At 42.4% G+C, this 27,112-nt stretch overlaps 2 protein-coding genes across 8 annotated transcripts in view; both read left to right on the top strand.

The window, feature by feature from the left end:
• Nucleotides 1-3,361, top strand: part of LOC124003803 (engulfment and cell motility protein 2-like) — a 36,082-nt gene extending 32,721 nt beyond the window's left edge. For all 6 annotated transcript variants that reach the window (XM_046312379.1, XM_046312383.1, XM_046312380.1 and 3 more), the window contains 4 exons: nucleotides 4-111; nucleotides 454-536; nucleotides 1,476-1,553; nucleotides 1,712-3,361. In XM_046312379.1, the coding sequence (XP_046168335.1) occupies nucleotides 4-111; nucleotides 454-536; nucleotides 1,476-1,553; nucleotides 1,712-1,912 (470 nt within the window). In that variant the 3' untranslated portion in view covers nucleotides 1,913-3,361. The remainder of the gene's footprint in view (nucleotides 1-3; nucleotides 112-453; nucleotides 537-1,475; nucleotides 1,554-1,711) is intronic.
• Nucleotides 3,362-13,343: 9,982 nt separating this feature from the next.
• Nucleotides 13,344-27,081, top strand: LOC124002559 (TBC1 domain family member 20-like). 2 transcript variants are annotated; one of them, XM_046310039.1, is made up of 9 exons: nucleotides 13,344-14,054; nucleotides 15,893-16,078; nucleotides 19,873-19,953; nucleotides 20,491-20,677; nucleotides 21,005-21,106; nucleotides 21,238-21,379; nucleotides 21,733-21,917; nucleotides 25,255-25,545; nucleotides 25,588-27,081. In XM_046310039.1, the coding sequence occupies exons 1-8, from the start codon at nucleotides 13,997-13,999 to the stop codon at nucleotides 25,520-25,522; spliced, it is 1,209 nt and encodes a 402-aa protein (XP_046165995.1). In that variant the 5' UTR covers nucleotides 13,344-13,996; the 3' UTR covers nucleotides 25,523-25,545; nucleotides 25,588-27,081. The 2 variants fall into 2 exon arrangements, with proteins under 2 accessions (XP_046165995.1, XP_046165993.1); XM_046310037.1 differs by having other exon boundaries at nucleotides 13,345-14,054; nucleotides 25,255-27,081.
• Nucleotides 27,082-27,112: the final 31 nt, after the last annotated feature.

Below are 27,112 nucleotides of genomic sequence, written 5' to 3'. Positions count from 1 at the left end.
CAGAGAAGTTCTGGTTCTGCCGTCTGTCTCTGAACCACAAGGTGCTGCACTATGGAGATCTGGACGAGTCTCCGCAGGGGGAAGTGCCCCTTGAGCTGCTCACCGACAAGAGTGAGTCTCCTGGTTGCAACTCTGTGTCTCCCCCCACTCACTCTCAGTGATGGGGTCACCGTGACCTGTGCAATCGTGACTATTTGAGATTCGAGTGAGGTTGCCTATCAAAAGGCAAGCTAATCAGGTGAAGTCTCAATGAACATGGAGAGGCATTAGCTCTGAGCTGATGTTGCACAGATTCACTTGTCGTCTGGAGGGCAGACGATCCAGTCAAGTGTTACGACTGACACTGACTGATCCACATCACACCTAGGTCAGTGGAACTGTGCAGTGGTTGACTTCGATAAATGCCTGTTCATCTCGTCTTAATTTCCTGCTCTTTGTCGTCTTCCCCTTCAGTCCCCGTGTCTGATATCAAGTCTGTGGTGACGGGGAAGGACTGCCCCCACATGAAGGAGAAGAGTGCACTGAAACAAAACAAGGTAGGCTACTGTGGCCTCTTATCAGCAGAGTGCATCTCAAATGGTAACCTATTCCCTATATACTGCACTACTTGGATATAGGGTGCAATTTGGGACATAGACCTGTTGGTGTGATGTCTGTTAGCATGACTTCTTCAGCTCAATGTTTATGGAGTATCTAGGGAGTTTCTCACTCCTCCGTCCTCTCCTACGTGACCTGGAAACCAATAAGTGGTCTCCATATGTATGAGTGTCAGTTCGTTAATATGCCAACGGAGGACTTTGCTCCTCTTCTCGATTGCCATCTCCAGCGGAGGGTACTCCGGTGTATCCTACTGCGGGAAGACTTTTGAGTTCTGCCACATCCCCTTTAAAACAGCTGTTTTCCCAGATGAGAAAAGCATGTACACATTTAAAAGCTATATGTAACCGTGTTGCTTCTGTCCCTCTCCTTGCCCCGGCCTGGGCTTGAACCAGGAACCCTCTGAACACATCAACTGCCTTCCATGAAGCATCGGTACTATTCACTCCACTAAAAGCCGCGGCACTTGCAGAGCAAGTGAAACAACTACTCCAAGGTCTCAGAGCAAGTGACGTCGCTGATTGAAACACTACTAGCGCACTCTGCTAACTAGCGAGCCATTTCACACCGGTTACATACACTTATCCTTTTATCTATAAAATAGCACAACTAGCTACATTTATTTTTATCTCTTTACACATGTTTTGGGATTCCACCTCCTGTAAACGTCATTTGTCTGATAATGTGCCAATGGACGAGTCTCATTTCATACAAGCCCATTTGTTTTCACGTTTCCTTATCTCCTCTCCTCGATTACCTTTTTCAAAAAGGAGGCGAGGAGAGGACCGAGGAGAGGATGCGAGGAAATCCATCCTAGTGCACTGTATGATGTTTATATTAGAGGTTTGAACATGAGGTGTGCTCTCTTGTTTGGGTAGGAGGTTTTAGAGCTGGCCTTCTCCGTCCTGTACGATCCTGATGAGAACCTCAACTTTGTGGCCCCCAACAAATATGAGGTGAACGGCATGTTTAACCCCTCAGAATTAATAACTCTGAAGACATGATCTGCGTTGTATGTGAGGGCATACCGCAAATGTACTGTCTGTTATTTGACCCGTGCTCTCTATTTGCTTTGTGTGTTGTGTGCGTGCATGTGCTTGCCTGCACTGAGCAGTACTGTGTCTGGACTGATGGGCTGTGTGCGTTGCTGGGCCGAGAGATGGGCAGTGACCTCACCCACAGCGACCTGGACACGCTCATCTCCATGGAGATGAAGCTCCGCCTCCTGGACCTGGAGAACATCGCCATACCCGAAGCCCCTCCCCCTGTTCCAAAAGAGCCCAGCACTTACAACTTCACCTACAACTACGGCTGAGGGGTGTGTGTAAGGCCGGTTTGTGTGAGAGAGCTGGGCCGTATTTGTGTCGGTGTGTGTGTGGGGCACGGTTGCGTGTGTGTATTTGTGTGTAATAAGACGAAGGAAACCACTCATCCCCTAGCCACTTAATCTTGAAATCAACATCACTTGTCTGATACTCTAAAATCCAACTGCCCACAAATAATCCAGGCAGGCTACGTAACACCAGACAACAAAATGTTCCATTGTATTTAAAAATAGAAAAAATCACCGTTATGGTACATGCTTGATACGAACCTGAAAGTTAATATTTTGTTTCATAATTCATCACTTCATGGCCATACCAACTGTTTTTGTTAAATAAGCTCTGTGTGTTTTGAACAATTACAGCTGAGCCCCAATATTGCTTCATGCATCGTCATAACAATAGAACCAGATCTGTTTGAACTAACACATCACGACCCAGGGTCTATTCAAGCCACTCCCGTGTCTGCTCATCCTCTAATTCACTACTAATCAATATTATTGATGTTTGTTATGCAGAATCTGATTATATTTTTGTAAATGACTGTGAACTCAGACTCAGCTTTGAAGAGAAGGAACATTAACGTTCTAGCAACCTACTAATTTGACTTTAAAATATGGTGGTTTAGGGCACAAAAGATTGAGCTAGGTATTAAACTGACAGAGGTATCAGAGAAAGCAGTAAGCCATTTGATGGCTTATCACATGTTTGTCTTCTATAATTATTATACTTTGCACAGTCAAACTCAGTTGCCAAATGGTGATCTGTATGTGGAGACATTTAACACTAAACAAAATGGACCTTTCACCACGCAAACACTCTGAAGTCACATATCCTCTGGAATTATTAGGTTAGGAGATGGCCAAAATGCCTCGTAACATGAATCCTCAATGGTCAAGGTGTCAAATATTGAATAATGTGTTTTTGTTGTATCTTGCACTGCTGATGAAAGTAACAAGAAATGTGCTCAGTATATGCTATTGGAGTTTGGTTACACTGTACGTAAATTAATAGGATTCAGTGGTCTTGTATTGCAAGTTATTTGTAAAAGGGTTCTGATATTTGATGTCCCATTGTTCATAGTACACAATCTAAAAGGGATGTTATGTCAAAGACATCACTGTCAAAAGCTTGTAGCTGCTTAAAGAATTCTACAAAATGCCACATTGAACAAAAGTCATCTTGCTAATGGACACCCCAACAGTATGGAGACTTCTGAAGAGGCTTAAGCATTAGGTACTCTTTAACATGACATGCTAAACCATGACCGTGTTCAGGCTAGTGCTGTTAGTGAATGACATGTTAGTCATGAAATACATTTACAGTTGAAGTCGGCAGTTTACATACACTTAGGTTGGAATCATTAAAACTCGTTTTTCAACCACACCACAAATTTCTTGTTAACAAACTATAGTTTTGGAAAGTCAGTTAGGACATCTACTTTATGCATGACACAGGTCATTTTTCCAACAATTGTTTACAGACAGATTATTTCACTTGTAATTCACTGTATCACAAATCCAGTGGGTCAGAAGTCTACATACACTAAGTTGACTGTGCCTTTGAACAGCTTGGAAAATTCCAGAAAATGATGTCATGGCTTTAGAAGCTTCTGATAGGCTAATTGACATCATTTGAGTCAATTGGAGGTGTATCTGTGGGTGTATTTCAAGGTCTACCTTCAAACTCAGTGCCTCTCTGCTTGACATCATGGGGAAATCAAAACAATTCAGCCAAGACCTCAGAAAAGAAATGGTAGACAATTTCCAAACGCCTGAAGGTACCACATTCATCTGCACAAACAATAGTACACAAGTATAAACACCATGGGACCATGCAGCCGTCATACCGCTCAGGAGGGAGACTTGTTCGATCTCTTAGAGATGAACGTACTTTAGTGCAAGAAGTGCAAATCAATCCCAGAACAACAGCAAAGGACCTTGTGAAGATGCTGGAGGAAACCAGTACAAAAGTATCTACATCCATAGTAAAACGAGTCCTATATTGACATAACCTGAAAGGCCGCTCAGCAAGGAAGAAGCCACTGCTCCAAAACCTCCATAAAACAGCCAGACTACGGTTTGCAACTGCACATGGGGACAAAGATTGTACTTTTTGGAGAAATGTCCTCTGGTCTGATGAAACAAAAATGGAGCTGTTGGCAATAATGACCATCGTTATGTTTGGAAGAAAAAGGGGGATGCTTGCAAGCCGAAGAACACCATCCCAACCGTGAAGCGCGGGGGTGGGAGCATCATGTTGTGGGGGTGCTTTGCTGCAAGAGGGACTGGTGCACTTCACAAAATAGATGGCATCATGAGGAAGGACAATTATGTGGATATATTGAAGCATTAGTTAGACATCAGTTAGGAAGTTAAAGCTTGGTCGCAAATGGGTCTTCCAAATGGACAATGACCCCAAGCATACTTCCAAAGTTGTGGCAAAATGGCTTAAGGACAACAGAGTCATGGTATTGGAGTAGCCATTACAAAGCCATGACCTCAATCCTATAGAAAATGTGTGGGCAGAACTGAAAAAGCATGTGCGAGCAAGGAGGCCTTACAAACCTGACTCCATTACACCAGCTCTGTCAGGTGAATTTTGGCCCATTCCTGCAAACTTGTTGTGGGAAGCTACCTGAAATGTTTGACCCAAGTTAAACAATTTAAAGGCAATGCTACCAAATACTAATTGAGTGTATGTAAACTTCTGACCCACTGGGAATGTGATGAAAAAAATAAAAGCTTAAATAAATCATTCTCTCTACTATTATTATGACATTTCACAATCTTAAAATAAAGTGGTGATCCTAACTGACCTAAGACAGGGAATTTTTACTAGGATTAAATGTCAGGAATTTGGAAAAAATTGAGTTTAAATGTATTTGGCTAAGGTGTATGTAAACTTCCGACTTCAACTGTACGTATGGTATTCATATATAAATCATTGTCTGTATATATTGTTGCCTTACTAAAAAAAATGTGTTTTGTGTGAATAAATATGTTAGACTCGTATGGTATGTTTGTCCTGGAAAAGAGGGTATTGGAAATGACTTTTCACACGTTTACATTATCTTCATGCAACCACGTTTATTTCATGACTCGTAGGCCACACAAGCTCATAGAAACTGGACTGCTGAGTTCTAAATCGTGTAGCGTGTAATAATTGTCTGTTCTCGGTTGCAACACTCTAGTGAATTCCAAACTGCCTTTGGAAGCAATGTCAGCACAATAACTGTTCGTTGGGAGCTTTATGAAATGGGTTTCTATGGCCGAGCACACACGCTTAAGATGACCATGTGCATTGCCATGGGGTTGGCTAGAATGGTGTAAAGCTCACCGCCAATGGACTCTGGAGCAATGGAAACGCGCTGTCTGGAGTAATGAATCACACTTCACTATCTGACAGTCCGAAGGATGAATCTGAGTTTGGCGGATGCCAGGAGAACAGTACCTGCCCGAATGCATAGTACCATCAGTAAAGTTTGGTGGAGGAGGATAATGGTCTGGGGCTTTTTTTCATTGTTCGTTCCAGTGATGGAAAATCTTAAAACTACAGTATGCAATGACCTTTTAGATGATTCTGTTCTTCCGACCTTGTGGAACAGTTTGGGGAAGGCCCTTTCCTGTTTCAGCATGATAATAACCCTGTGCACAAAACAAGTTCTATACAGAAATGGTTTGTTGAGATCAGTGTGGATAACTTAACTGGCCTGCACAGAGCCCTGACCTCAACCCGATCTAACACCTTTTGGGATGAATTGGAAAGCCGTCTATGAGCCAGGCTTAATCGCCCAACATCGGTGTCTGACCTCACTAATGCTCTTGTGGCTGAACGGCAGCAAGTCCCCACAACAAAGTTCCAACATTTTGTGGAAAGCCTTCCCAGAAGAGTGGAGGCTTTATAGCAGCAGGGTTGGGACCAACTCCATATTATTACCAATGACTTTGTAATGAGATGTTCGACGAGCAGGAGTCCACATACTTTTGGTAATGTAATGTAGGGACGGCAGGCCAGGAAGATAGGTCCAGCCAGCAATGTAGGTTGGTCCAGCCAGGTAGATGGGTAAGGCCAGCCAGTCGGCCAGGTAGATAGGTCCGGCTGGCCAGGAGGTTGTAGGTCCGGCTGGCCAGGAGGTTGTAGGTCCGGCCGGCCAGGTAGGTAGGTCCTGCCGGGCCAGGAGGTTGTAGGTCCGCCGACCTAGGTCCGGCCGGCCTAGGTCCGGCCGGCCTAGGTCCGGCCGGCCGGACCTGCCGGCCAGCTGTAGGTGACCAGCTGGCCGGACCTAACTATATCGCTGACCGGACGGACTTAGCTATCTGACCATCTGGACCTACCTACCAGCCGGACCTAGCTACAGTGAATTTAGAAAGTATTCAGACCCCTTTATCCAAATTTTGTTACGTTACAGCCTTATTTTTAAATGTATTAAATTGTTTTCCCCCTCATCAATCTACACACAATATCCCATAATGTTTTTAGGACATTTTTGCAAATATATTAATAAAAGATTAACTGATATCACATTTATGTAAGTATTCAGACCCTTTACTCAGTACTTTGTTAAAGCACCTTTGGTAGCGATTACAGCCTCAAGTCTTCTTGGGTATGATGCTACAAGCTTGCCACACCTGTATTTAGGGAGTTTCTCCCATTCTTCTCTGCAGATCCTCTCATGTTCTGTCAGATTGGATGGGGAGCATTGCTGCACAGCTATTTTCAGGTCTCTCCAGAGATGTTCGATCGAGTTCAAGTCCGGGCCCTGGCTGGGCCACTCAAGGACATTCGGAGACTTGTCCCGAAGCCACTTCTGGATCGTCTTGGCTGTGTGCTTAGGGTCATTGTCCTGTTGGAAGATGAACCTTTGCCCCAGTCTGAGGTCCTGATCGCTCTTGAACAGGTTTTCATCAAGGATCTCGCTGTCCTTTGCGCCATTAATCTGTCCCTCTATCCTTTTCCTGTGATTTGGAAAGGTGTGTGCCTTTCCAAATCATGTCCAATCAACTGAATCTACCATAGGTGGACACAATCAAGTTGTAGACACATGTCAAGGATGATCAATGGAAATTTTGAGTCTTATAGCATATGTTATTTCCTTACATAAATAAGGTATTTATGTTTTTAATTTTTAATACATTTGCAAATATTTATAAAAACCTGTTTTTCAATTTGTCATTATGGAGAATTGTGTGTAGTTTAATGAGGGACAAAATGGTGTAATCAATTTTAGAAAAAGGCTGTAATGTGACAAAATGTGGAAAAAAATCAAGGGGTCTGAATACTTCACGAATGCACTGTATCTGGCTGGCTGTCCTGGACCTACCTACAGTTGAAGTCGGAAGTTAACATACAATTCCTGACATTTAATCCTAGTAAAATTCCCTGTCTTAGGACAGTTAGGATCACCACTTTTTATTTTAAGAATGTGAAATGTCAGAATAATAGTAGTGATTTTATTTAAGATTTTATTTTTTTCATTACATTCCCAGTGGGTCAGAAGTTTACATACATTTACATTTAAGTCATTTAGCAGACCTTACTACATACACTCAATATTTGGTATCATTGCCTATAAATTGTTTAACTTGGGTCAAATGTTTTGGGTAGCCTTCCACAAGCTCCCACAATAAATTGGGTGGATTTTGGCTCATTCCTCCTGACAGAGCTGGTGTATCTGAATCGGGTTTGTAGGCGTCCTTGCTTTTTCAGTTCTGCCCATAAATGTTCTATAGGATTGAGGTCGGGGCTTTGTGATGGCCACTCCAATACCTTGACTTTGTTGTCCTTAAGCCATTTTTGCCACAACTTGGGGTCATTGTCCATTTGGAAGACCCATTTGCGATCAAGCTTTAACTTCCTGACTGATGTCTTGAGATGTTGCTTCAATATATCCACATAATATTCCTCCCTCATGATGCCATCTATTTTGTGAAGTGCACCAGTCCCTCCTGCAGCAAAGCACCCCCACAACATGATGCTGCCACCCCCGTGCTTCACAGTTGGGATGGTGTTCTTTGGCTTGCAAGCATCCCCCCCTTTTCATCCAAACATAACGATGGTCATTATGGCCAAGAGTTCTATTTTTGTTTTTCATCAGACCAGAGGACTTCTCCAAAAAGTATGATCTTTGTCCCCATGTGCAGTTGCATACCGTAGTTTGGCTTTTTTATGGCGGGTTTGGAGCAGTGGTTTCTTCCATGCTGAGCAGCCTTTCAGGTTATGTCGATATAGAACTCGTTTTACTGTGGATATAGATACTTTTGTACCTGTTTCTTCCAGCATCTTCACAAGGTCCTTTGCTGCTGTTCTGGGATTGATTTTCACTTTTCACACTAAAGTATGTTCATCTCTAGGAGACAGAATGCGTCTCTTTCCTGAGCGGTACGACGGCTGTGTGGTCCCATGATGTTTATACAGTGGGGCAAAAAAAGTATTTAGTCAGCCACCAATTGTGCAAGTTCTCCCACTTAACAAGATGAGGCCTGTAATTTTCATCATAGGTTCACTTCAACTATGACAGACAAATTGAGAAAAAAAATCCTGAAAATCACTGTAGGATTTTTAATGAATTTATTTGCAAATTATGGTGGAAAATAAGTATTTGGTCACCTACAAACGAAAGATTTCTGGCTCTCGCAGACCAGTAACTTCTCCTTTGAGGCTCCTCTGTCCTCCACTCGTTACCTGTATTAAATGGCACCTGTTTGAACTTGTTATCAGTATAAAAGACACCTGTCCACAACCTCAAACAGTCACACTCCAAACTCCACTATGGCCAAGACCAAAGAGCTGTCAAAGGACACCAGAAACAGAATTGTAGACCTGCACCAGGCTGGGAAGACTGAATCTGCAATGGGTAAGCAGCATGGTTTGAAGAAATCAACTGTGGGAGCAATTATTAGGAAATGGAAGCCATACAAGACCACTGATAATCTCCCTTGATCTGAGGCTCCATGCAAGAGCTCACCCCGTGGGGTCAAAATGATCACAAGAACGGTGAGCAAAAGTCCCAGAACCACACGGGGGGACCTAGTGAATGACCTGCAGAGAACTGGGACCAAAGTAACAAAGCCTACCATCAGCAAGGGCATTGAAGACAAAACGTGGCTGGGTCTTTCAGCATGACAATGATTCCAAACACACCGCCCGGGCAACGAAGGAGTAGCTTCGTAAGAAGCATTTGAAGGTCCTGGAGTGGCCTAGCATGTCATATGGTCAGATGAAACCAAAATATAACTTTTTGGTAAAAACTCAACTCGTTGTGTTTGGAGGACAAAGAATGCTGAGTTGCATCCAAAGAACACCATACCTACTGTGAAGCATGGGGGTGGAAACATCATGCTTTGGGGCTGTTTTTCTGCAAAGGGAGCAGGACGACTGATACTTGTAGAGGAAAGAATGAATGGGGCCATGTATCGTGAGATTTTGAGTGAAAACCTTCCATCAGCAAGGGCATTGAAGATGAAACGTGGCTGGGTCTTTCAGCATGACAATGATCCCAAACACACCGCCCGGGCAATGAAGGAGTGGCTTCGTAATAAGCATTAAGGTCCTGGAGTGGCCTAGCCAGTCTCCAGATCTCAACCCCATAAATCTTTGGACGGAGTTGAAAGTCCGTGTTGCCCAGCAACAGCACCAAAACATCACTAGAGGAGATCTGCATGGAGGAATGGGCCAAAATACCAGCAACAGTGTGTGAAAACCTTGTGACGACTTACAGAAAATGTTTGACCTCTGTCATTGCCAACAAAGGGTATATAACAAAGTATTGTGCAACTTGTTATTGACCAAATCTTATTTTCAACCATAATTTGCAAATAAATTCATTAAAATTCCTACAATGTGATTTTCTGGATTTTTTTCCCTCATTTTGTCTGTCATAGTTGAAGTGTACCTATGATGAAAATGACAGGCCTTATCTTTTTAAGTGGGAGAACTTGCACAATTGGTGGCTAACTAAATACTATTCTGCCCCACTGTACTTGCGTACTATTGTTTGTACATATGAATGTGGTACCTTCAGGCGTTTGGAAATTGCTCCCAAGGATGAAGCAGACTCCTGAGGTCTTGGCTGATTTTCTTTTGATTTTCCCATGATGTCAAGCAAAGTGGCAAGATTTTGAAGGTAGGCCTTGAAATACATCCACAGGTACACCTCCAATTGACTCAAATTATGTCAAGAAGCGCAGAAGCTTCTATAGCCATGACATCATTTTCTGGAAATTTCCAAGCTGTTTAAAGGCACAGTCAACTTAGTGTATTTAACTTCTGACCCATTGGAGTTGTGATACAGTGTAATAGTCTGTCTGTAAACAATTTTTTTTTCACTTGTGTCATGCACGAAGTAGATTTCCTAACCGATTTACCCAAACTATAGTTTGTTAACCAGAAATTTGTGGAGTGGTTGAAAAACAAGTTTTAATGACAACATAAGTGTATGTAAACTTCCGACTTCAACTGGATCTGCCCGGCTTGCTGTACCTACCTATCTGGCTGGCCAGCCTTACTGCTATATCTGGCCCGGACAGACCTACATATCTGGCTGGTCTGGACGCCCGGACCTACCCATCTGGCTGGACCTAGCTATGTGGTAGGACTGCAGGCCGGGCCTACCTATCATTCTGGCAGGCCGTCAATACATACAGTACCAGTCAAAAGTTCGGACACACCTACTCATTCAAGTTTTTTATTTTTAATTTTTAAACTATTTTCTGCATTGTAGAGTAATAGTGAAGACATCAAAACTATGAAAACACACATGGAATCATGTAGTAGCCAAAAAAGTGCAAAACAAATCTAAATATATTTTACATTTGAGATTCTTCAAAGTAGCCACCACCTATCTGACTGGCCAGCCGCACCTATATATCTGGCCGGCAAGACTTAGTTATCTTACCTGCTGAAGGGACCTAGCTATTTGACAGACCAGACCTAACTATCTGGCTGGCCAGCAGGACCGAGCTATATGGCTGGCCCGCAGGCCACACATATATATCCGGCAGGACCTAAACTAGGTATATATATATATATATATTTTACCCTCTTTTTTTTCTCCGCAATTTCGTGGTATCCAATTGGTAGTTAGTTAGTCTTGTCTCATCGCTGCAACTCCCGTACGGACTCGAGAGGCAAAGGCCTCTGAAACACAAGCCGCACTGCTTCTTGACACACTGCCCATCCAACCTGGAAGTCAGCCTCACCAATGTGTCGGAGGAAACATTGTACACCTGGCAACCTGGTCAGTGTGCACTGCGCCCGGCCCGCAACTGTAGTCATTAGTGCGCGATGAGACAAGGATATCCCTGCCGGCCTAACTCGGACGACGCTGGGCCAATTATGTGCCGCCCCATGAGCCTCCCGGCTGTGACGGAGCCTGGACTCGAACCCAGAATCTCTAGTGGAACAGCTAGCACAGCGATACAGTGCCTTAGACCACTGCGCCACCCGAGAGGCGACCTACATGTCTTGCCGGCCAACCGGACCTACCTATCTGACTGGCAGGCCGACCTGACCCAACTGTCTGGCCGGACCTAGTTATCTGGCTGCACCCACCTATCTGACTGGCAGGCCGACTGGACCCAGCTATCTGACTGGCAGGCCGACTGGACCCAGCTATCTGACTGGCAGGCCGACTGGACCCAACTATCTGACTGGCAGGCCGACTGGACCCGACTGGACCCAACTATCTGACTGGCAGGCCGACCGGACCCAACTATCTATCTGGCCGGTTGGCCGGAATTAGCTATCTGGCCGGCTGGACGGACCTATATATGTGGCCGACAGACACAATGCCACAGATGTCTCAAACTTTGAGGGAGTGTGTAATTGGCATGCTGACTGCAGCAATGTCCACCAGAGCTGTTGCCAGAGAATATGTTTTCGAGATATTGGCAATATGTCCAACCGGCCTCACAACCGCGGACCACGTGTTTGGTGTTGTGTGGGCGAGTGGTTTGCTGATGTCAATGTTGTGAACAGAGTGCCCCATGGTGGCAGTGGGGTTATGACATGGGCAGGCATAAGCTACGGACAATGAACACAACTGCATTTTATCGGTGGCAATTTGAATGCACAGCGACACCGTGTTGAAATCCTGAGGTCCATTGTCGTACCATTCATCCGCCACCATCACCTCATGTTTCAGCATGATAATACACAACCCCATGTCGCAAGGATCTGTAAACAATTCCTTAAAGCTGAAAATGTCTGCATACTCACAATTCCTGAAAACTGGCCTGCATAACTCACCAGACATGTAACCCATTGAGCATGTTTGGAATGCTCTGGATCAACCTGTAAAACAGCTTTTTCCAGTTCCCGCCAATATCCAGCAACTTCGCACAGCCATTAAAAATGAATGGGGCAACATTCCACAGGACACTATCAACAGCCTGATCAACTCTATGCGAAGGAGATGTGTTATGCTACACTCCAGATACTGACAGGTTCTGATCTACACCCTACTTTTTTAAAAGGTATATGTGACCAACAGATGCACAACTGTATTCCCAGTCGTGAAATCCATTGATTATGGCCGAATTAATTTATTACTCATTACCCCCACCAATTTATGCTGGGTGTAATAACTGCCGTGGTTGATGATTTTTGCCCACTCGGAAATTACGATATGAAACGTTGATTTGAACCGATTTGAACCGTCTAACTTACTTGTGGGTCAGGCGGCGCCCCTCTGATTCATATCCCGTGATTTCTGATGATAGTTCCCCATTATATCGACTGATTGGGTCTGTATGTGGTAGGAATTACAACCCTTGTTGAAAAGGACAGTGGCTTCGGCTAACCTCGTATAATATATATATATATATGAAAAAAGATGGGTTCCAGCAGCATCCTTGCTCTGTACGTCAACATCACCTGAAGCGTATTCATTTAAAAAAAAAAATATTTCACCTTTATTTAACCAGGTAGGCTAGTTGAGAACATGTTCTCATTTGCAACTGCGACCTGGCCAAGATAAAGCATAGCAGTGTGAACAGACAACACAGCGTTACACATGAAGTAAACAATTAACAAGTCAATAACACAGTAGAAAAAAAGGGGTCTATATACATTGTGTGAATTACGCCGATTCTGTTGAAATGTTTTTTTAAACGGAAGCAAACTGAACGAAACCAAAAACTGTCGTTTTGCTATGTTTGCTTCCGTTTGGTTCTTAAACGCTAAACCATATACAGTACTCTTTAAGTAAATGGTTTCCGTAATGAATATGCCCCTGCTCGACAGCAATCAGCGCAGGCACCTTCACCAAAGCATCGAATCACAGAGTTTCTAAACCCAGATGAATATGCCCCTGCTCGACAGCAATCAGCGCGGGCACCTTCAACCAAAGCATCCAATCACAGTTTCTAAACCCAGAGGTGCAACATTACGAGACTTCCGGGAATGCTGGCTAAACAGACGAGGCAGGAAGTCAATGAGAGAAGTGAACTATTATTTAGTTTTAAATGTTCTCTAAATCTAAAGGCACAACTTAGATTCGAGCCAATGTTTTAAGTAATCGAACATGGTATTACCCCAACCTTGTGAAAGTAACAAACTGACATGTTTTCATTTTCGTCAAAAACGGCTTGATATCGAAAGACTTCCGTTGATTTGACGGCCTGCACATGCGGAGTTTGGCGCTAGACGACCGTTAGTCCCGATTACAAGTTTATACGCATGAGCCTTGCTATACAACGTCGCCATGACATCGCCTACAAGTGTGATCGGGGAATTCTATTGGATAAGCAGTTTTAGCCTATCTTCATACTGTACAGTCTTTGATCAAATTAATTGTCCGGCAAAAGCCTAACGTAGCTAGCTGCCTAGCTAAATTGTATCTCTCTAAATTATTACGTTGTTAATTATGTGAGTAATCAAATGTTTGCAATTGGCTATACTTTGCAATAAAATAACCAATAGCTGAATGACGTAGATAACTGATCTATTTAGCTAGCTAGGCTAGCTTGGTATTGGTAACATTTGTCATGTACAGCTAATCAGGTTGTTGGAGAAAGAAAATTATATCTATCCAATAGTATAATCTACGATGACGAGAAGATTGTAGTGTGGAAACCATGAAAAGATCTAGAAGTGTTGGTGCGTCTTCACCTTTGAATGGGATTGGAAAACAAGGTAACGTTATTCTAACGTCATGGACATTCATTGTTTTGTTTAGCTAGCTAGTTAACGTTAGCTAGCTGTTAGCTAGTTACCCAATTAGTTGAGAGGATGTGACGAATGTGTCTGGCTAGCTAACTAGTTGTCTTGCCATAACGCATGTTTGCAAACTTGTTTTAACTAGATTAGCTGGCTAACGTTTACGTTAACAGCTGGAAAACGAAATGCATTAACGTTAGCTAACAACACACTATTGACTGGTAGTTACCCAGGCATTAGTTGACATGGTCTCCTTAACTCTTTCACCAATCACCGGAACAGTACCAGGAACGTATAAGAGAACGGGGTTATACTACAGGCTTCCTTAAAATACATAGCTAAATTAACTATAATAAATATTTAATACTCCTGAAAGCACACAAGTATTGCCAGTTTGTGTGGCACAGTGACATCAATATCCAGCAAAGGCACAGTGCAGGGGGACTGTCAAAAGGTCATGAATTGGGCTAGCCAGGTACTAACGTTACATTACATGATGGTTGTAACTCCCTAATTTACTGAAGTACTCCCTCACACTTCAGTCAGCTGGGTGTCTGCAGTTCAGTTTTGTCAGGTATGTACTTGCTTGTCTGATGCAGTGTTTCCTAAACAAAATGTTTTATTTTAGGAACTCAGTCCAGCTTTCAATTTATTCTTGAAAGTTTTAATAGTAGAATGCACAAGGTGCAATTTCGAAATTGCGTAGTGCATCATCAGCTTTCCTCTTGTCATGTTAGTCATTGCCAGTGGTGGAAAAAGTACCCAATTATCAAGTGAAAGTCACCCAGAAAAATAATACTTTAGTAAAAGTCAAGAAGTATTTGGTTTTAAATCTTCTTGAGTATCAAAAGTAAAAGTATAAATCATTTCAAATTCCTGATATTAAACAAACCACACAGCACCATTTTCTTGTTTTTATGTATTGTTTTACAGATAGCCCCTGGCTATCTCCAACACTGACATAGTTAAGCATTTGTGTTTAGTGAGTGTCTTATGTATGTTATAATAAGCACATCAGACTGTTTTTTACTTTTTTTACAGATAGCCAGGGGCACACAACACGCAGACATGATTTACAAACAAAACATTTGTGTTTAGTGGGACCTACAGATCAGAGGCAGTAGACATGACCAGGGATGTTGTCTTGATAAGTGAGTGAATTGGACCGATTCCTGTCCTGCTAAGCATTGAAAATGCAAGTACTTTTAGGTGTCAGGGAAAATGTATGGAGTAAAAAGCACATTCTTTTCTTTAAGAATGTAGTGGAGAAAAAGTAAAAGTTGTCAAATGTAAATAGTAAAGTACAGATACCTAAATAAACTATGTAAGTTAAAATACTTTAAAGTACTACTTAAGTACTTTACACCACTGGTCATTGCATACCTTAGAGAGCTATTTATAACTTGTCAGAAAAGTCCAGATCACCTAGCCCGTGTCAGCTAATGTTTTTTAGCCCATACATTTTGTTGTAATGTTTGAGTCATTCAAATATCACATAAACAATAAATATGACAAAATGTGTAGAATTGCACAAAAATGTGCTTTTAACCTACAAAATGTTCTGTGTCAACAAGAGGGGTGTGAACAGTGCTTGTGCCTATAGAAATAGACATGTGCGTGGGGGGGTTCAGGATGTTCCCCACTGCTGGAAGGGGGGCCTGAGTAAAAACGTTTAGGAACCCCAGGTCTGATGGATACTTTGCCTGTCCGCTTCCAAGTTTAGCTATCTCAGGAGGATGTTCTGGCTAATGGCCACTATGCTACTGTAACTGCTGTGAGTTAAGACCTCACCTGAACCGTTGTCATGTGGACAGATGGGGACCCCCGGAGGAAGAGGAAGTTGGCGGAGATCTCTCAGGCCCTGAACGTGACGCCAGTTGATGTGGCAGTGCTGAGGAGGATGGCCATCAGCGAGGGGGGGCTGCTCACTGATGAGATCCGCTGTAAAGTGTGGCCACGGCTGCTCAACGTGCCCACCGACATCCTGCCTGAGAAATCAGGTGAGCTGCCTTGCCACTGACAGACCAGGGATGCCACTAAGGCTAAAAAGGGTAATAGTGCTGTATCAAGCGTAGGGGCATGCATTGGAGTTATTTTTAAGGGGGATTTAGGGTTTGGCAGGGGTCTGAGCTTAATTGACAGCAGATTTTGTCACTTGAGTTAGTCTACTAATTGCTGAACCTGAGAGTTTCATAAATTACAGTAGAGTCCACATCCCCACTGCAATTGCCTATATATCTTCCATGCGCCCAACAACCGTTGTTGGTTAACAGTAGTAATGCACCGATATGACATTTTTGGCCAATACAGATATCCAATATTTTCCTTGCCAAAAAACGATACCAATATTTCGAATTTTAGTGTCCTTTTAAGCATTCTTTTACAGTTAAATAGTTAACACACACATGGATGCAGCAGTCTAAGGCACGGCATCTCTGTGCAAGAGGCTCCACTACAGTCCCTGGTTCGAATCCAGGCTGTATCACATCCGGCTGTGATTGGGAGTCCCATAGGGTGGTGCACAATTGGCCCAGCGTCGTCCGGGTTTGGCTGGTGTAGGCTGGTGTAGGTCATTGTAAATAAGAATTTGTTCTTAACTGACTTGCCTAGTTAAATAAAGGTTACACACACCACACTGACTAAAAAAGTTATTTTGTTGGCATTTACATATGTCCCCATTACCAGTAAAACATATTCATTATTCACTTGCTGCGCTGTTTCGTTATTCAGTCGTTTGATTCTCAAACAGGATTTCTATGGAACGATGTTTGGGTCTTTTCGTGTCTTAAAATATACTATTTAACACGATTTGACGTGTCGATTAAGCTTGTTGACCAACCAGGACCTGAATATGACTGCACATCATATAGTAATTTAACGCGTTGGTAATTTTTTTCAACGTAGTTATTACACATTTACGTCATGTACCACTCACTCGTATTTCATATGTCATAACAATTCATTAATGTATGCTATGATGCTGGTAAAGTTGTCTCGCGCACCTAAAGAGCTGGTCATTTAAAAAAAAGCTAGCTCATGCATTCAAACAATGTTCTTTCCCAAAAACATAGCAAAACGACATGTGTTTCAGTAGCTATAGTTTGCTCGCTAACTATATAGCTAGGTGTCATCTAAAATAACCCTAATTTATAAGACAGTTCTTATTTGATTAATGGTGTTCGGACCCATCTATGTGAAGCTAGTCACAATAAGGATTATTGCGGTTAGCCTTCAGAATAAAAGTATGGCATAATTATACTAATTGTACTTATTTTCATCACTGTCATGACATACTTTTATTTAGAAGGCAAACTGCAAATTCCTTTTTTGTGCCTAATCCTTAATGTGGCTAGCTTCACAACCCGTCTGGTCGAGCCTCACTAGCCAGATGAAGCTAGCTGGCTGCATATAACGTTAGCTTTGGGCAACAAGGTTAAGTAGCTGGCTAGCTATTTATTTTCATTTACTTAAGTTACATTTCAATAGAGCAACAAGTGGCAACCTAGCTAATACTTACTCACACGGATTCCTAAATCATTGCTAAGAATAATGAAAATGACCGCAGTTTCTACTGGTCATTGTTTTCAGGCTGGTTGTATTGGTGCTAGCTACGCCAGATGTTGTGGTCAAACAAATTACGCTTTATTACCAACGCGGTATTGTAAACACATCGTGCGTGACCGGTGTTTTCTTGTTTTCAGAATTTTCTTTGTCAATTTTTTGACAGTGCTACTGTATCTATTTTGACACGCAAAGACCCAAACGGTGTTCCATAGTATGTACTTCTTAAAGCTAATAGCAGTGACGCCATTACTGTGTAACTCCAGTAGGGCAACATCTGAAAAATAGCGCACTTGGTAGTGTTTACCGGTGCACGACCAGTCGGCGACAGCCAACATCACCCACGACAGAGAACGATTGATTGTCAAGGGCAATGAATTCCATTATCTTGGCTTTAATGGATTACGCATTTGAGTTGTCTGCCTGAAACTGTCTTACTCTTTCAAATGACTGCTCGACTTGTTGACTGCTCGAGCCACACAGCAGACATTGTGGGCTAAGTTAGGAATGCTGTGTTGCACATTTAGCAGCAAATTTTACGTGGCGTCATTACGTAATGTACCTACTTTTTATATACAGTGCAGTGCGAAAGTATTCGGCCCCCTTGAACTTTGCAACCTTTTGCCACATTTCAGGCTTCAAACATAAAGATATAAAACTGTATTTTTTTGTGCAGAATCAACAACAAGTGGGACACAATCATGAAGTGGAACTACATTTATTGGATATTGCAAACTTTTTTAACAAATCAAAAACTGAAAATTGGGCGTGCAAAATTATTCAGCCCCCTTAAGTTAATACTTTGTAGCGCCACCTTTTGCTGCGATTACAGCTGTAAGTCGTTTGGGGTATGTCTCTATCAGTTTTGCACATCGAGAGACTGAATTTTTTTCCCCATTCCTCCTTGCAAAACAGCCAGAGCTCAGTGAGGTTGGATGGAGAGCATTTGTGAACAGCAGTTTTCAGTTCTTTCCACAGATTCTCGATTGGATTCAGGTCTGGACTTTGACTTGGCCATTCTAACACCTGGATATGTTTATTTTTGAACCATTCCATTGTAGATTTTGCTTTATGTTTTGGATCATTATGTTTTGGATGTTTATAAAGCTTGGGAAATCTTTTTGTATCCAAATCCAGCTTTAAACTTCTTCACGACAGTATCTCGGACCTGCCTGGTGTGTTCCTTGTTCTTCATGATGCTCTCTGCACTTTTAACGGACCTCTGAGACTATCACAGTGCAGGTGCATTTATACGGAGACATGATTACACACAGGTGGATTGTATTTATCATCATTAGTCATTTAGGTCAACATTGGATCATTCAGAGATCCTCACTGAACTTCTGGAGAGAGTTTGCTGCACTGAAAGTAAAGGGGCTGAACAATTTTGCACGCCCAATTTTTCAGTTTTTGATTTTTTTTTAAAGTTTGAAATATCCAATAAATGTTGTTCCACTTCAGGATTGTGTCCCACTTGTTGTTGATTCTTCACAAAAAAATACAGTTGTATATCTTTATGTTTGAAGCCTGAAATGTGGCAAAAGGTCGCAAATTTCAAGGGGGGTATGAACATCGCAAGACATCAGTAGGTTTAGCAAGACAAGGTTTATAACTGTATGAAGAATTGAACATGCAAGACATCAGTAGGTTTAGCAAGACATCAGTAGGTTTATAATTGAACACATTTATGAAGAATTTACACTATTGTGGAGAGATGTACTGTTTGGATTCTTTACATACAATAGAAATAAGCGGAATCATTTTTATGTAATTAATTTCATTATTCTTTTGGCCAAATTTCATATACACAAATGTAAATTTACAAACAGAAAACCACATTTTCGTACCCTACAAAAAGAAATTGAACTGTATTTTAAGACGGTTAAATGCTCTACTAACAAAAAAGCTGTTAGAATTGTAAGTATATGCATGTCCCTTAAGGTCCTTGTGTAATTGTAATGTGATATTGTACCCCCAGCTCGATTGTCTATTGTTTGTAATCTATGTATGCTTGTGTTCCCTCATGTGCTTTATGTATTGATTTGATATAAAAAAAAAATTAAAAAAGGTATGAACATCAGCTTTGACATCGGTTTTGCACATCGGTGTTAAACTAGACATCGGCCGATACCGATGTTGGCATTTTTGAGCTAATATCGGCGGATTCCGATATGTTCACCCGACTATATCGTGCATTCCTAGTTAAGTGTGACCTGATCTCTCTCTTCTCCAGAGGAAGTAGAGCGGGAGAATAATAAGGACTATAACCAGGTGCTGTTGGATGTCCAGCGTTCCCTGCGAAGATTCCCTCCTGGTGAGTGACACTGGTCTTAGAATAGCACTAAATCATGTGAGGCAGTGGGGTGGTTTGTCATCATTGTCTGATCTGCCTGCGTCCCGCTTGAATTTGACTTGGGTGATGTAGGCCTACAGACTACGCAACCCTGTCAGTTTGTATTTGTTTCTTTTGGGGAGTGTCCTAGATGTCTGTATGTTACTGCTTTTATTTATTAAAGCAGCAGAAAGTCCCAAAATGATTACTGGGAATTCTTTGGAATTCTGCCATGCTTGTGTTTCACTGGCCAAGAATTCAGGACAACCTTTTTGTAATGTGAAAGTTTGGTCATTTTGTCAGGAAGGGTGTGACGTCTTCTTTTTCAGTTGTGTACTACAGAAGCCTAATTTGGGAGCTGCCTGCATAACTTGGTCTCCTGTTGACATCCGTGCATAAGATATACACAAAGGCCAAGTTATACATGCTTTTCCCTAGTTAGGATTTGGCCCATAATGAGGAAATCAGCTGGCCTTTTGACTTGTGACCTTTTGACATTTGACTCATCTCCCTGTGTAGGCATGCCAGACGAGCAGCGTGAGGGCCTCCAGGAGGAGCTGATTGACATCATCCTGCGGGTGCTCGGAAGGAACACTCAGCTGCACTACTACCAGGGCTACCATGACATCGTGGTCACCTTCCTGCTGGTGCTGGGCGAGCGGCTTGCTACCGCTCTGGTGGAGAAACTCTCCACGCACCACCTCAGGTGGGTCTCTGTCTCTCTAGGTGCTTCCCTCCCATAGGAGCTTGGCTTTCAAAGGGGTTTTAAGTAGAAGGGAAGCCATGTAGAAAATGGAACGTAGCCAGTTACAATAACAGCACCCCCTGTTAGTTTCTAACACTGCGCACAGCTGGCTAGATGAGTCATCCTATACAGTTGCTGCTGGAGACGAGGCAAGTCTCGACGCATTTAATTTAACAATACGCAGTGCTACTTCATATTTTTATGACTTGACAAACTGTCTTGTTGATTGTCTGATTCTGGTTCAGTTTGTCAAGTGTCCAGTTTCTCTCTCCTGTTTCTTTACTGCAGGGACTTTATGGATCCCACCATGGACAACACTAAACACATCCTTAACTATCTGATGCCAATCATCGAGAGGGTCAATCCAGAGGTGCATGACTTCATGCAGCAGTAAGCATCTTTTCTCTTGTTCTGTTAGTACAATCAGTCATTTGTTCAAATAACTAATGAGCACAACTAATGTAGCTATAATACCAATTATTTGACTTATTGCTAAATGTCACTACGTTTTGTGTCCTCAGGGCGGAGGTGGGCACCATCTTTGCCCTTAGCTGGCTCATCACCTGGTTTGGCCATGTCCTGTCAGATTTCCGACACGTTGTGCGGTTGTATGACTTCTTCCTGGCCTGCCATCCCCTGATGCCAATCTACTTTGCTGCTGTGGTGAGTGTTCCTTTTTGGGAGTAAAGTGGAGCATTTTTCTAAGTGACTCCAAACATAACCCTATTTTTTTCCTTTTGTCAGTTTACATGGATCTGATATTTGGAAATGTGGCTTTAGCCATCCTTAGAGTTCAAATGTGCCTCACAACTAGTGTTTTATAAAAAATAAAAATGTTTTTTTCCAGCAGCTAAGAGCTTAGCTGACCACTTATGCTGTGTTCTTGTCTTCGGACAATGTCTTCTAAGTTGCCGTAGAAGTTTGATAACATTTTATTGAATTCAATAGATGTTAACTGCTTGTTGTACTGTGGGTGTGTGCGCGTTCACACGCCGTTTGGTCTGTGTCTGTTACAGATTGTGCAATACCGGGAGGATGAGGTGTTGGACTGTGAGTGTGACATGGCGTCGGTACACCATCTCCTGTCCCAGATCCCCCAGGACCTGCCCTACGAAACGCTCATCAGCCGCGCAGGAGACCTTTTTGTCCAGTTCCCCCCCTCCGAGCTGGCCAGGGAGGCTGCCCAGCAGTACAGTCAACAGTAAGCCTGCCTGCCTGCCTCTCTCGCTTGTCTCTGTCACGTAGTCTCTCCCATGGATTCTCTCACCCTCCCCCACTAGATCCTCTACCTCCTCCTACGTCTCCTTTCTCCAAGCCTCTTTTCCTTTTTCTGCCTTTCCCCCTTTTTCTCTTTCTTTCCCCCCTCTTTTTACCTGCTGTTGCGAGTCGAATTCCCTCATTAACACTCTGAGATTAGAGTGTAATCTGACAGAATAACCATCTCCCCTGACAGGTGAACTGTGCGCTAATAACCTGACACTGAGCTAATTCTGTCTACTCCTTCATACTAGCCTGTACCAATTATCATGTACTTATTTCCAGCGTATTTAAACAATGACACAGGAATTTGAACATGTACGTGTGTCTTTCTATAAATAATGTGGCCAATGTGTGAAATTGGGATAAACATTTCTAAATAGTTTGAAACTAAAATACATTTTATGCAGTTACAAATGTGTACTTTGAGGAATAAATGTGAATATATGCAAATTGGCCCATAACCCCAGCTATACAACAACATGCGTCTCGGACTATACATCCTTTAAGCAGGGTTCATTTATATAATTGTACATATAGGGCCTAATATAGAACCCTCCCTCCCCCAAAAGTAGGCCATAACCACTTTAGAAAGAATGAATTCTTTAGGCCTGGCTTAGGCATTGATATTCAATTATTACATTCTAAAATATGAGAATAATGTGGACGTTGCATGACTACATAGATTGGGGTAAGTCTGGCGACTTTTCTGTTTCCTGTGTGGCAGACGCACATAAAGCCATGAATAGCGGTAGCATTAATCTCACCGTCACTGTTTTTAGAATTAGATTTTTTTTAACGGAAGGATTTGTATGGAAAGCCAAGTTGAAGCCAACATTAGATGTTGTCATAATAACCGCACAAGGTTTTACCTCAACAGAGTAGAGTAACACCCTTCAATTGAAGTAGCGGGAAACATACAAAAGTGGCCACATCTCACAGAAACGGCTAAAAATGTAATCACAGATAATTATAAGGGAGCATGGGAATTTATCAATTGACTACAATAATTACAAGGACTTTTCAACCACCACATGTTTAAGGTAGGCCTATACCAGTACTTGAATTTCTGAGCTCCAAGTTCAAGTAGGCTACTTCAAGCTCCTTGTATTGTTTAACATTGCAGTTGTAACATGGAAGCCAAAATGTATTTATCATGTTGTTTTAATTGAAAAACAGAAAGGAAAACGCAACACACTGCTGCTCATGCTCCCAGGTGATATTTATCTACAACAACGTTTCCACCCTTAGGTCTTCATCAGGCGTTGTTGTAGATAAATATCACCTGGGAGCATGAGCAGCAGTGTGCTGCGTTTTTCAATTAAACAACATGATAAATACATTTTGGCTCCAGCAACTGCAGAAAGTACCTGGATGTGCTTATGTTCTTCAGCTTTTGTTCATGTTATTTCATTACCAGATCATATTGTCCAATAAGCCCACTAGGCTATGCCATTTGTTGCCATATAAATGCAGAATAATTATTAGGAATAGCGTTGGGTGTTGCGCTATAGCCTATCCTACACAATTGCACACAGTAGACTGTCCAATCATGAACTCGTTACCTTGATGCATTCTCTGTTAAATCTAACGAGATCCTGTTGTAAACCAAACCGACAACAACCGATGATCAACAACAATTCACTAGGGATATTCGATCCAACGTGGATCCAGGCACAACTGTCTTCACCAGCGTAACGAATGAGAGACAAATATTCTTGACATTCCTTGCGAACACTTGGGGTGTTTTAATCGCATGCGCGATCACAACAGCTTTTTGTCACTTGACTATCATTCTGAAAATTCCTTCCTGGATCAGATGATGTGTGAAAATACGCATCCAACAAGTATTGTGCATAATTATTGAAGAACCACAGTGTCAATTTAGGTTTTAAGTATAAAGTTAAGGTGACTCGGTTAGAAGCATTCATTTTTTGCAATCACATACATTATTTTGGATTTGTGTGCCCATAAAAACTGTTTTCACGCCGTAACCTAAGGAGACACAAAATGTTACACTGTGGCGTGGTAGGAAGGCCCGGAAAATCGCTAAGACTCCAACCACCCAAGCCATAGACTAATCTCTCTGCTTCCGTATGGCAAAAGGCATCAAGTCTGGCAACAACAGGCTCTTGAACAGATTATACAAGCATTAAGATTGATAAATAGCTACATGGACTAATTAATTGAACTTTTTATTTGTGCACTGTGTCCATGCACACTCACTGGGCCCTACACACTTCCACACACACTTCATCTGTTCACTCACACATAATATGCACAATATAATTTCTACTGACCCTACAGACATGCACACTCACTCACATACAAACTGCTGCTACTCTGTTTCATATATCCTGTTGTCTAGTCATCTTACCCCTATACATATCTGCCTCCATCACTCCAGTGTCCCTGCACATTGTAAATATGGTATTGAAACTGACCCTGTATATAGTATGCTTGCTTACTTATTGTGTTCTTCCTATTTCTTGTTTTTTTTTCTAGTATAACATTGTTATTGATTATTGCATTGTTGGGTTTTGAATTTGCAAGAAGGGTATTTCACTGTACTTATGCATGTGACATTAACTTGAAATGTAAAATTCTGAGATCTCCATACAAAACAATCCAGGATTCTTACAGGGTTCAAGTTCAATGTCTAATTTAACTGATTCATGTGTAATATTATTATATAATGACAACTTACATAGCCATAAATGCAAGGACAGACAAGTTATGTTTTATGTCATACAATTTGAGAAATCCGTCAACACAAACCATGAGAGAGGGTTAAAACAGGTTTTAAATCAACTCTTGAATTTAGTTATGTTCCCCCCTTATATCTTAGTATAATGACATGGAAATAAATTGGCAGATTATTATCAATTACTTCTCAACAGCTGTAACAAATTGTCCAGCTTAGGAAATCCTCACGGGTATCCTAGTTTATAGAAATACACACATACCCCAAGCGAAGGTTCTATATATTTAGGAAAATACATGTCCTTTTGATGTTTGTTCTCCTAAGCTAGACCAATAGAACTAGTTTGTACTAGAACAAGTAACACGGTTAGCCCCAAATAGCCATGAAATCATGCAAATTGCTCTGCGCTATCCCAGCAGTAGCTGCCTGGTGTTAATAACATTGTCCTCTGTCTCCTCCTTCATATTAGCCTGTAGGTCTGTTATCATGTACTTATCAGCATATTAAGCAATGACTCTTGAATTTGAACATGGCTGTAGCCCTCCTGGTGTTAAAACCATTGCCATCTGTCCCTCAGGATGGCAGCCTCCACCTTTAAAGACTTTGATCTGACCCCGGAGCAGCAGCGGCCGGACACGGTGCTGCGGAGGCGGCGGAGAGAGAGGCAGGCACTGAAGGGAGCTGCTGCAGGTGTTATGGTGGCGACCGCCCAACCCAGCACGGCTCGGCGCTTCGTCCGACTGGCCGTCATGGGGCTCACTGTGGCGCTGGGGGCAGCCGCCCTAACCCTGGTCAACACGGCCCTAGAGTGGGCGCCCAAACTGGACCTACACCTCTTCCCCTGAGAGAGAGTGAAGGGGACTTGTAGGCGAGTGAAGGGGACTTGTAGGCGAGTGAAGGGGACTTGTAGGCGAGTGAAGGGGACTTGTAGGCGAGTGAAGGGGCCTTGTAGGCGAGTGAAGGGGCCTTGTAGGCGAGTGAAGGGGCCTTGTAGGCGAGTGAAGGGGCCTTGTAGGCGAGTGAAGGGGCCTTGTAGGCAAGTGAAGGGGCCTTGTAGGCGAGTGAAGGGGCCTTGTAGGCGAGTGAAGGGGCCTTGTAGGCGAGTGAAGGGGCCTTGTAGGCGAGTGAAGGGGGCTGACGGCCATTACAGCAGAAGACATCCACGGGAAGGAGAGAGAATAGAGATCTTTGTAAAGAGAATATGAAGTTATTTTCCACATTTAATATGAAGGACGTGAATGGAACAGAGACTTGACTGTCAACGTTGTATTTAATTTATATTTGTTAATAAAACCAAATGGTGATAAATGTTGTGCTGAGCGATATTAAACTATTAGGGGTGATGGCAAGTGACAACTTATAGCAAAGACTTAGGTTTCCTAGGTTGAAGAGTTGTCACTGGGGTCGAAACTGTTGCCAATGAAGAGCATGTGTGAGAGTGTGGATGTGTCTGAAATGGCCCCCTATCTAGTGCACTGCATAGGGTTTCATTTAGACGGTCTGTGCTGTCAGGTTCAGGGGTGAGTTAAATGTCCCTCTGAACCTCACATGGGCCATATTGGCACAAGGACAGAGATCCCTCTAGCCCACCACTGGTATGGTCCCCCCCCCCGCAGATCATCAAGTTGAATCCTCTGCCTTCAGCACATCATGTCCCTCTTCCTTTCCTTTCATTCTGTACCGAGACCAAATACACACGTCTTAGTCCCATCTTTGTATGTTTAGCACTTAATTTTCTAAAGCATTATTATTTTTAAGTAAGTTATAGGAAATCTAATTTTTGTACAAGCACACCCATATTTAACATTTATATCAAATTAAATTAACAGAATCCACTTGGGTCTTCTGACCTTATGGATGACAATTTGCAATAGCTCTTTTCCACAGCATGCCTGAATTAGGTTAGGTTTGGAATAGGTTAGCTTTGTGATCTGCGACAAAGCACCGATAGCACTCCCAGACAATCCCATGAGCCTTGGCTTGATCCCATGCTTTTATTGCACAATAATGAAGTCCTATTACATTGTTTGCACACCCTATCCTCACATTTCAACCAAACTCACCAAATGGCCTGGTTGTAGAAATGACAAGTTTTTTTGCACATTTAATTTTAAGAAATGTCACTTGAGCTTAAAGACTACAGTTGACACAATTTGAATGTGTCGCATTGGACCTACTGAAATTGGTTCAACAGAGATGCATGAGTAGAATCGACTCGATTGTGACACGCAGATACTCAGCGGTGCCTATTGACTCCATCAGTGTTAGCCATGGATGGTTTTCATTGCACTGAAATAGCCTCATTCTGTATCATTGCAATGGTTTTTATCTGCCTTTTATGTTGAATTGTTATATTTGTCATGAGAACAATAAAGAATAAAAAACAAGATCAATGCAAACTGCATAGGTTGAGTGGACATATCTGTTTGCTACAT

This window comes from Oncorhynchus gorbuscha, linkage group LG18, assembly GCF_021184085.1.
Source record: "Oncorhynchus gorbuscha isolate QuinsamMale2020 ecotype Even-year linkage group LG18, OgorEven_v1.0, whole genome shotgun sequence".
Lineage (NCBI taxonomy): Eukaryota > Metazoa > Chordata > Actinopteri > Salmoniformes > Salmonidae > Oncorhynchus > Oncorhynchus gorbuscha.
The sequence above is the reverse complement of the archived record's forward strand: the minus strand, read 5'-3'. Positions and strand labels throughout refer to the sequence as shown.